This window comes from Euprymna scolopes, chromosome 17, assembly GCF_053919585.1.
Source record: "Euprymna scolopes isolate OS-2025 chromosome 17, ASM5391958v1, whole genome shotgun sequence".
Classification (NCBI taxonomy): domain Eukaryota; kingdom Metazoa; phylum Mollusca; class Cephalopoda; order Sepiida; family Sepiolidae; genus Euprymna; species Euprymna scolopes.
In genome coordinates, this window is record NC_136498.1 from 72,883,760 (window position 1) to 72,895,876 (window position 12,117).

Here is a 12,117-nt window from a genome sequence, read left to right on the forward strand (position 1 = left end):
AATTTTTGTGCATTTTGTGTGTGTGTGTGTGTGTGTGTGTGTGTGTGTGTGTGTGTGTGTGAAAAATAAATAAATAAGATATAAAAAAATCATCGTTGCAAACACAAAAAATTCACTTTTTTGCCTGATTCAAAGGGGGAAACAATCAGATTCTGATAATTTCTGGAAACTCGAGTCAATCACTTTTACTTCTGATTGTAACCATATTGTATTTGAAAAAAATCTTAAATTGAAACAAAAACGCTTTCAAAAACTTTAAAGCAAAAAATAGACAAATAGGTAGCAAGGCAACATTTCTTTCCTTTGGTAGCAGTTATTTGTTTGTTTTTGGGAGGGAGATGTATATTTTTTTTTCTTCTTGCTAACACTCACCGATCAATTTAATATGAGATAAATATGGCCAAAATTTTTAACAAAAGTAGATACATACACATTTTATGAGAAACTGCATTAACCCGATATATTGAACAGGAGTCTTTTTTTTTTTTTAGTTAAAGTACAGAATAGTTAACACTCACCAACTCGTAAACCAATATATATACAGTCCTGGTCAAAATCAATTATTTTTTCAAAAACAAACATTTTCACCTGGTCAAAATGATAAGACCACTTTAATAAAATCAGCTAGTTTTGAAAAAAATGAATACGAAAAGTTCTCTATGTTACTAAAAGCAACTTGCTAGAGAATAAAAACATCTTACTAAATTATAAATGGCCAAAGGAAACCATTATCAGAGTTTGAGAGAGGAAGGATCTTTGAGCTTAATAGGGGTGGATTCTCCCATAGATCCATTGCAAACAAAGTGAATCGTAGCAAAACGGTCATCACAAATTTTTTAAGAAATCCAGATCAATATGGGCACAAAAGGGTCGACCAAAAAAAATAACCCCATCACTGGATCGCCATATCAGAAGAAGTTTAAAAAAAAACTCCAGTATAAGCTCAAGTCGATTGAAAAGCCAAACAGTAGCAGAATGTAGTCCTAAAATCATCAGAAGGCATCTGAAAATGAAGGGTTTCAATCATTTAAAGCGACTGCAGAAACCACGTCTTCTTGAACAGCACAAAACTAACCAACTTAAATATGCCGCCAAATACCAGACTTGGGATGAAGAGAAGTGGGAAAATGTAATGTTCTCCGATGAGAAAAAGTTTAATCTAGATGGTCCAGATGGATTTCAACACTATTGGCATAATAAAAATTTATCCAAAGAGACTTTTTCAACTCGGCATAGTGGAGGAGGGTCTTTAATGATCTGGGGTGTTTTCTCGTCAGCTGGGACCCTAAAGTTGCAAGTAGTGAAAGGCCGGCAAACATCATTGAAGTACATTTCAATGCTTGAAAATGCTTCTATCAAGACTGAAGGTCCACATCTGTGTGGAAGAAATTAGATTTCCCAGCAAGACAACGCTGCGATACACACTTTTCGACAAGCACGAGAATACTTTTCTTCAAATAATATAGATTTGTTAGATCATCCAGCATGTTCTCCGGACCTCAATCCCATTGAAAATCTTTGTGGATGGATGGCAAAAGAAGTGTTCAAGGATGGAACCCAGTATAATTCGATAAAGGAACTTTCTGATTCAGTTTTCAGTACATGGGATAAAATTCCTTCGCAACTGATAAAAAACTTAGTCGCAAGCATGCCGAAGAGAATTTTTGAAGTAATTCGTAATAATGGAGGCTATACTAAATACTAAGACCTTTTTTAGTAATTTATAATTGCCTTTTGTTAGATAAATTATCAGTGGTCTTATCATTTTGACCAGGTGAAAATGTTTGCTTTTTAAAAAATAATTATTAGATCAGGGTTAAGGTTTCGAATAAAGCAGATTTCATTTTTTTCCATCATATTTTCCCTTTTGGCAATGGTTTCAACCATTTGTTTGATTAAAAATTCGATAGTATGCGTAAACGCTTACTTTCTTAAGTGGTCTTATGATTTTGACCAGGACTGTATATATATATATATATATATATATATATATATATATATATATATATATATATATAAAATTTTACTAATTCAATAAATTTTAAATTTATGGCATGAAATGGTTAAATTTCAAATTAAATTTTTTTTTATTATTATATGTAAAACAAGGAAATTTGAAATATTATATCTCCTTATCCTATAGGATTTCGATGTCTACCATCTCTTCAGAGGAGAAAATATTAGCAAATAATTATAATGGGTTACACCTTATTTGCTAAAACCAGTTAGACATGGAAAATCACAATTAAAAGTTTTTTAAACATTTAAATACCATAGAGTAAGGGAAGTTAATGAAAAGGATATTGAAATTCTACATCCAAATTGCATGGTAAAATCCGAAGTGAAGGTCTTTGGTAGCAGTGCGATAATGGGATCCAATCTGTATTTTGAGTAATCCACAGCACAAGGTAACAGTCCGAAGTAGGCATATTTCCCTGTTTCTTTATATATATATATATATATATATATATATATATATATATATATATATATATATATATATATATATGTGTGTGTGTTCACGTGAACTTTTTCAAACATGATTGCTAGGAACGAGCGCTATCCACACTACAAATTTCCAGTTCTTTCAACGGTTTTTTTTTTTTTTCATTTCGATACTTTTTTATGACCAAGAGCGGAGGTCCGCTTGAAATATAAAAAATAACAATAAAAATATTAAATACAAAAAGTAACATCGTTTTCCATGCTTCTAAAAACCCTCATAACCTTTAAATCACTATCCTAGAAGCGTGCGTGGACTTTTAACATTATATATATATATATATATATATATATATATATATATATATATATATATATATATATATATATATATATGTGTGTGTGTTTTAAAAATAATAAATAAATAAAAATGTTATATACGTCCAAATTAAAAAGGGCGACTTTCTAAGTAAATAAAAAAAATGAGCTCCGAGGCGGAGCCAATATTAACCGTATGTATCGCTTGAAAAAACAACAATAACAAAAAATAAAAATGATAAAAATAATATATACCGCTCCCCATGTGGGGGTACCAAATTGGTTAAAAGGGAAAATTATTCCCAACTCGCATTTAGGTAAAAATGCACTTTCGTAAATAATTGAATTCATTCAAAGCATATCGCTAAACCAGAATAAAACAACATATATATATATATATATATATATATATATATATATATATATATATATATATATATATATATATATTCTAATACGTTTGATATGAATGATGTAAATCTTTTTGTTTATTAGTTATCGAGTGTTAACTATTCTTTTTACTTTCATATTTTTTGACTATGCCGGTTTTTTTGTTTGTTATTATCAAATTATTATTTTTACAGATTTTAACAGTTAAATTTAATTATTACTGTATATTTTGTATTATTCGGATTACTGTCCTCATCTTAGGTGTTATTTTCGCAGTGTTTCAGTTGATTTAACTTGGTGACCTCGAGAATCTTTATGTCGAACTCGGGAATCATTAGCCTTTTGGCTAGGAATAAAGTGTAGTATTTGGTCTGATGCTACATTTAGTTTATTCTGTCATCAGTCAGTGAAAGAGAAGTCATAAACTGAGGCAGTTTTTTTTTTTTTTTGTTCCAATACAGAGTGCCCCTTTTGGGGGAGCATGATTTTCCCCACATTAAAAAATTAACCTTGTGTTTAACTTTGCCTTCATAAGGAGGCAAGTAAATAGGAATTATCCTCGAGTGGCCTCTGGACCTTGTTAAGTGGTGATTCTCTTGTAAAAAAAAAAAAATCTCAAGTAATTCATAATTGCATTTATGATATTTCACACATGGAGGACTGAACTGAATTTTACCTAGTATTCGTTATATCTATCGCTTCATAGAACGAATGAATTACAATTTCACTAATTTATGAAACTAACATAGGAAATACATTTTCTTTGCTACTGCACTAAAATAACATGCATAAATTACATTAAAGGTTTCCAGTTTATATGCGGATATAAACACAAAACAAGGTTCCAGGTGAATTTCCCGGGGGGGGGGGCGTACACATATGTGCAAACATAAAAAAAAAATTAACAATTCAATTAGTTAGCATCTTTTTATATCTCCTCGGGTAATGCCGAGAAACGGATCCTGCTAGTAGTAAAAAGAAAAAATAATTCAAGGTTCAATTAGTCAAATAATGTTGGAACGAGAAATACACAGACACAGACGAGAAATGGTCACACAATATGTGCTAATATGAAGACTCCAAACCATCTATTTACATTTATTTTAACATTTATCAAAAGAAGAATGCCTATTGTGTAGGTGTTTTTTGATGTTGAGAGTTGATGCACGTCGCAAGTGTCACCATGAAGAATTTTGATTTCAGTTTACAGGATTTTTATTTTTAGGGAACGAATTTCATTGGTTGAACATATTTTTGAGTTAACACATTCTTGTAAAAATTTACTTGCTTTTGAAAGTAATCAGGAAAGTGAATCCCAACGAAGTATAGAAAGAAAAAGGGTAGCTATTCAAGCGATTTACTTTTTAGCATTTGTTGGAATAGAATCACATGAAACTGCGATGAAAGAAGTGAAGAAAGATGGCAGCCTCCTCATCGTAGCTAAAATTACCAAGATAGCTGCGTCATGATGGGTCTCATCTATAAAAAAAGAAAAACTACTTGATCTTATATATGCCCATATAAACACAAAACAATTTTTTTAATGAGAAGTTCATTCCATATCGGGCGGCCCTGGTGTGTCGTCTTCCTCCGGCCATCCAGTGCGTCCCCCGGGTTGCGGATGGGGGCACCCCCTCTACTTATGTAAAGTAGGTAGAGGGAAGCTTTGAATAACGAATAAGAAGCCGTGGACAATGAGGAACAACCATGAAAAATGCCTGCCAAGCAAAAGGAACTCAACCTGGACGGCTGTCGCCCGGGATAAAAAGGGCCCCTCAACCTGTTTATGCACCAGGCAGGAAGAGGAAAGAAATGGTGTGAACCTTCTTGCCTCAAAAGGTGGTACCCCAATCACCCCAGAGGACACACAAGGACAGCAACCAGTCCATGATCAAGATGGACCAAGCGTCCTTCCTCCAGCCCGCTTGACAGATCCCAAAAGAAACAGAAGGGGGATTAAAACCCAGCCATGGTCTGTCGAGCAAAAGAAGATCCTTCTGCACTGCTACCACTACTCAAGGTTTGAGAAATGGGGACGCAGCTCAGGAAAGATACTAACCGAGGCTATAAAAACATCAAACCTCCCAGCAGAGAAAAAGCACACACCTTTACACAACCTGCGATCCCTCATCTCACAGATGGGAAGATATATCCCACAAGTGGACGTAGATACCATTAGATGTGAGGCTTTGAAGACTGCAGAAAAAGACTACCAGAAAGTAGAGGATGAGGAAACAAAACTTCGACAGGAGGTGGTATGGGAAAGGGAAGAGAGGTGGACACTTATATGGGCAATGGATTATGCTAAACAAAAGCATAAAAGACAAAAAGAAAGAACAGCAACCTGGAGGGGGATCTTTTTTCATTTTTATCCTGGAAAAGCAAGCATCCCTCCAGGGAAAATTACATCACAATGATATAACAGCCTGAAATTGTTCACCACAAGAGAACTAGACTACATGTCTTCAAAAATAACAGCTCTTTTGGTGAACAACAGATGTCCCCTGGAAAACCCAATAAAAATTCCTACAATAGACTTACTCCAACAACAACTACCAACTTTACTGTCAGAACCCATCCAAATATCCCAGCACATGCCCAGCTCTCCTGGAACTCCTGCGCCACTGGAGTCTCTGCATGACATGACACCTGCCTTCACAAACTCTCTCCTGGAAACCCCACAAACACCAACACAGGAATCTACATCACCTACCAGGATACCACCACCTGCACCACTGCCACAATCACATAGACACCCACCACCATCATTTGTACTCCCAGAAGCAAATGATGAACAGTTAGCTTTGGAGGAGGAGCTCAGCAACACAATTGAGGAGGTGAGGTGTATGAGAATGAAGGACAGACCACGTTTGTCCAAGATCCAAGCAGCTGGAAGAGCAAAGACTGTTATAGCCAAAGTTAACATCGCTCTCAAGAGGCTAATTCCAACAACAGTAATGCTCACAGAACTCAACCATATCACATATGCAGCTGGCCTCTATATTGACAGAAAAATTAACCTTCGAACATTCAATCACAATTATCGAATAGGGCCCAGAGTCTCTAGACAAACAGCTCACTGGAAGACTAGCTGCAAAAACAACTGAACCTCTGCAGGAAAGAACTAAGCCAAATAAAACAGTTCCTTGCAAATCCCTCGGTACAGGGTCGACTTAAGACCACCATCAAAAAACTCTGTACCAAATACCACCATGAGAAAATTGAGGGATTACATAATACAGCTAGGGAGTTGGAAGGAAAAATACCAGCACTTTCCCAGAGAATTAAAAACCAGGAGAACAAGATCAACTCCCAGATTCAAAATAGGCAGTTTAAAACAAACCAAAGGACTTTTTACAGGCAGCTGATAAGGGACACCATTACTGTAGATAGTCCACCTGCAGAGGAAGCCCTGGGAAACTACTAGAGACCTCTATTTGAAACAGAAGGTAAATATAATCAAGAGGCCCAGTGGATTGAAGATATTATTAGGCTCAATGAAACCAAGCCTCAGATGCCATAACCAGTCATAACTCCTGGTATGATAACAAGAAAACTGGCACAATTATCCAACCACAAAGCACCTGGCATCGACAATGTCCAAAACTTTTGGCTTAAGCAATTGACTGCACTCCACCCCCACTACAGTGATTGCTTCAGCAGGATGCTAAGAGATCAAGAAGCAACACCACCCTGGCTGACAGAGGGGGACACCAGCCTCATACCCAAGACCAAGGAGACACAACGGCCAAATAAATACAGGCCAATATGCTGCCTTACAACTACCTACAAGCTTTTCACTGGTCTGATAGCCGATGGTATATATGACCATCTATCTTCTGGGACCTACCTTGAAAAAGAGCAGACAGGGTGCAGAAGAAAATGCCTCGGTACCAAAGACCAGCTATTAATCAACAAGACCGTCCTAGAAGACTGTAGGAAGAGACACAAAAACCTGAGCATGGCATGGATTGATTACCAGAAGGCATTTGACAGTGTGCCACACTCATGGCTACTTCGGTGCCTTGAGTTATACAAAGTCCACCCAGTAATTAGACAAACAATGGCTGCTCACCTTCAGATGTGGAAAACTACAATATCATTAAATCACAATGGAGGAAAAACCATCATCCCTGAAGTAAAAATCAAAAGGGGAATATTCCAAGGTGATAGCTTATCTCCCTTACTCTTCTGTATGGCAATAGACCCACTAAACAAGCTCCTGAATAAAAATCCGAGCACCTACAATTTGAGTCAGGGACGCCATCGAGATCTAAGCAAGAGAATAAACCATCTGCTCTTCATGGATGATCTTAAGCTGTATGCTAGCTCTGACACCGATCTGCACCACCTTCTGCAGGTAGTACACACATTCTCCAGTGACATCGGAATGAAGTTTGGCCTGGATAAATGTGCCAAATGTACACTCAGAGTTGGGAAGAAGACCCACACAGAAAATATGCAGCTTAATGAAAACATCGACATCAGAGATCTAGAAGAGCATGAGCCTTACAAGTACCTTGGCATTGAGGAAAACGAGAACATACAACATGCCAAGATGAGGGAGAAGATTAGTAAAGAATATGTACGCCGGGTGAGGAAAATATGTAAAACCCAGCTCACCAATAAAAATAAAATTACTGCCATAAACCAGCTTGCTATGCCAGTAATAACATACAGCTTTGGTATCATTGACTGGCCACAAAAATACATCAACCGGCTAGATGTAAAGACACGGAAGCTACTAACGCTTCATAAAATAATATACAGAAATCAGTGTCTACCAAGGCTGTATTGGCCCAGGGGAGAAGTAGGTCTGGGACTCTCAGAGAGTAATCATCAACATAGGGCAACTATTGTGAGCACCGGTCAGTATCTGAGAAGCTCCCAGAATGATACCCTCTCAATAGTATATGAACATCAAGAGACAAGAGCCAGCAGAACAACATCAGTCACCCAGCTGGCCAAGCATTTTGGTCAGAGTTGCCTCTCAGATGAGGACGAAACACCAAACAAGTGTGCCACAGAAATAGCAAGGAAGAGCCGGCAGAAATATACCGAGACCTTTCAACAGATGAACCTTAAAGAATGGGAACATCAGCGTGCAAAGTATTTTCTGGGGGAACTCTCTCAGGAATACATAGATAAAGAAGGTTCTTTGGACTGGCTCAAAAGAGGATCCCTCCACCACGATCAGGAAAGGGTCATAATGGCTGCCCAAGACCAGGGATTGATGACCAATGCATTCAAGAAGATGGCAGGGATCAGTAATGACAATAAATGCAGGTTCTGCCATACAGAATTGGAAAGTGTTGGTCATCTGATATCAAGTTGCAAAGTTCTTCTAGGGGATGGCTACTATACAGCGAGACATGATGGAGTATGCAAATACCTCCACTGGACCATCTGTAAAAAATTAAACATCCAGTGTAGCAGCAATTCCTGGGAACATCAACCTGAAAGAACAGTTGGAAATGACTTATATACCATACATTACGACCATGTAATCCCTACAGCCACCTACCTTGAAAATGTTGCTGTGAAACCTGACATAGTTATATGGAATAAGTCAGAGAGAGTTGCAACCTTGATTGAAGTGAGTGTTCCTAATGATGGCGGTCTTAACAGAGCTGAAAGAGAGAAACAGACCAAATACCAAGGTCTCATGTATGATATGAAAAGAAACTGGAATCTTAAGGGGATATCAATCATACCAGTTATATCATAGGTGCCACAGGACTTATGAAGAAGAACCTGAAGTCCTACCTAACTAATATTCCTGGTGAACCAAGTGCAAAAGAGATTCAGACAATTGCACTTAAGGGAACAGCGAGGATATTAAAAAGAGCTCTCGGTTGGTTTCAATAAAAAAGCGGGGCAATGTTGGCAGCTGGTTTGGCTGCCCCATACCCAGCATTACAATCTTCAAAGGAAGAAAAATAAAAAAATAAAAAATAAAAAAGTAGGTACATCATAAAGACTTTTTTTATTAGCATTCTTTAATATCATTGCTAAACTGTATAAGCACCATTTATTATTTTTTTATAGGAAGTAAAGTACTGAACCCTTTATTATTTTACTCACAACCAATATTTATGGTAACTTCAAATTCACAACAAACACTCGTCTATGTTCAACTGTCAACAATTTCCATTATTCTCTACCTATGCCTAAAACTAAATGAAAATTCCATGAACAAAGTTTATTTCCTAGAACTATCCGTCTGTAGAACATAATATCGCAGGGCTGTTTCCTAGCTAACTATAACATGGCCATTCATATAATTTGGATTCTTCGGACTACTGTTCTCATCTTGAATGTCATTTTCACAACGTTTCGGTCGATGTGACCTCCGACCTTCTTCAGGTGTCTCTTGTCGAACACGGAAATGTTTCTGTCGAACTCGGGAATTTCGAACGGAACCTTTTATTTACTTCACGGGGTAGCATGCTTTCATTTTGTCAGTCATGACTGGATAGAGGTCCTAAGTAATTCGCAATTGTATTTTTTGGTCGCCCACACTGAGAATTCGACAAGATTCACGTGAAGAAGGTTGGAGGTTACATCGACCGAAACGTTGTAAAAATCACACTCAAGATGAGAATAGTAGTCCGAAGAATCCAAGTAATATGAATAACCAAATCCTCATCTAAAAAATTCAGAAACGTCACAACAAGGCCGTTTTTAAGCCTAATGTAAAGTTTTTGCTGGGCCGTCCTCTTAAATAATTAAGTAAAGTTCATCACGGTGATATCTCACCAGCCAGCTGACACTCATTAACCCTTATCCTCGAGCAACCTTTGGGCCTTGATAAACGATGAAATAAAAAATAATATTAATAAATAAATAACGCAAATGGGTCACAAATGGGTAGGTAAACCAAAGTGATATTTTTATTAATTTCTAAACTGCATTTCATTAAAAAATAACTTATATCGCTAATTTAGTTTCAAACCCTCCTAGCCAAAATGGTCAAGTAGTCGATAAAAGTTTGTTTCAAATAAAAATGAAGGAACCTGTTTTTAGTAGTTTTGTTTTAGCTTTCCCTTTTTCTTCTTTTTTTAAAGTGTCGCTACTGCTGATGAGCAACTAACACTCTCTCTCTCTCTCTCTCTCTCTCTCTCTCTCTCTCTCCCCCAGCTGGTACTCCGCCCACTTTTTTTTTTTTTTAGTCGCGACTTTTTTTTTACTCATTCTGTTAGCAGAAGGCACGCCACATCGAAGCACTTTCTTCCAGTCACGAATTGTTCTTGCGGTTAACGACTCATCCCGTGAGGTGTTTTCCTATCTCGGATACCTCTAGGGACTTACGACCATGGACTCGCTCTACGAAACTGATCGGAAGCTGAGTGACTTGGACGATAATAGCGGAGTGAACTACTTTCTACTCGACCAAGAAGATGTCTTTCAAACATCAAGTATGGTATGTGTTTTTTTTTTTTTGTTTTTGTTTTTTTTTCTTAATACATACACACCCACACATATATATATACCGCCCCCCCCCCTATCACAAACCAAAGATGCATTAACAGTTGGTTTCTAAAGGTTTATTTACTTTTTTTTTTTTTTCGAAATATGGGTTCAGAGTTCAGTCTGAAATATTTAATAAAAATTTTTTTTTAAATCACTCGCACATAAAACATGCTACTGTTTAAGTTTCCTTTTACGATGAATACAGCTGTTTCAAATTGTTTAACTTAATTAGGTCCAACTAAAAAAAAGTTGCTTATGCAGTATGCACTTATGTTACCGTGCTATTTTTTTTTTTTTTTTTTTTTTTTTTTTTTTAGTGTTTTAAAGTTAAATTCAAGTTTTACGATATGTTTTGTTTGGTTTTTTTGTTTGTTTGTTTTTTCGTCCGCCGGTCCGTGGTGGTGCTGGTGGTCCGGTGCTGAAATAATAACGTTATTATTTAAAAAGCCATTCTTAACATGGGGAGGGAAAGGTGTTTTGTACCTATTCTGTACTTTAACCTTACAATTGAATAAAAAAAACATATAAAACTTTAATTAAACGTAGAAATACGATTTAAAAAAAAAAAAAAATAGCGCGGATCAATAAGTGCATTAGCACCGTTTTTTTTTTGTTAGGTGAAAGTACAGATTAGTTACAAAACATCCTCCCCTCTCCGTGTTAAGAATGGTTTTCTCAGTAATAACGTTATTTTAGCACGGTAACATAAGTGCATAAGTATAAAAAAATATGGTACTTATGCATCTATGTTACCGCACTGAAATAATAAAGTTATTTAGAAATTTATTAGCATGGGGAGGGTGTTTTGTAACTACTCTGTACTTTCACCTAACAATTAAATAAACAAAAATATCGTACAAAAAATGAATTTAACTTAAATACTATTTTAACAAAAAAAAAAAAAAAATAGCGCCATAAATTATATTTTTATTTTTTCATTTTAACAACGTTATTATTAAACTTGATACAAACTAACAAAACGAAGTATTGTTTATATCTGTTAGTTTTTAGCCCATATTGTAGCACAAGCGCTAGCCATTTTAACAAACTTTAAGGTCAAAACTAGCTTACTATAAAAGGTCCAAAAATAGCAAAATATTAATCTTATTTGCAAATCTCGCACAAATCTGCTTTTTTTTTGTTTTTGTTTTTTTTTAGCAGAATATATACATATTAATTTATATATTTAACTCTAATCGAATATTACTTCAGCCATACGTGTCACTCCTCTCCTCCGCTCGCTTTGGAAACAACAGCTGTGATGATGGACTTCTTGACTGTTTAGCGTTTTAACCAACTTTTAGGGTTTATGTTAGCGTCAGCGAAAAAAAGTTTCCGATGTCTTTTTAAAGGGCGAAATTCTCTCCGTTCTACAATAAAATCATTTTCATAAAAGATAAGATGATTTAGCCGTTTCTTTCATATTTGAAGCAATCCATTAGTTTAATTCTATATGTTTACGTAATTTTGATCTAAACATATGTTTTGTTAGCT

General features: G+C 36.0%; 1 protein-coding gene across 1 annotated transcript in view; it reads left to right on the forward strand.

Annotated features, from left to right (window-relative positions):
* Positions 1-12,117, forward strand: part of LOC145296788 (cyclic AMP-responsive element-binding protein 3-like protein 1) — a 244,004-nt gene that overhangs the window by 90,761 nt on the left and 141,126 nt on the right. The window contains exon 2 of the mRNA XM_080142852.1: positions 10,291-10,573. Coding sequence (XP_079998978.1) covers positions 10,466-10,573 — 108 coding nt within the window. The 5' untranslated portion in view covers positions 10,291-10,465. The remainder of the gene's footprint in view (positions 1-10,290; positions 10,574-12,117) is intronic.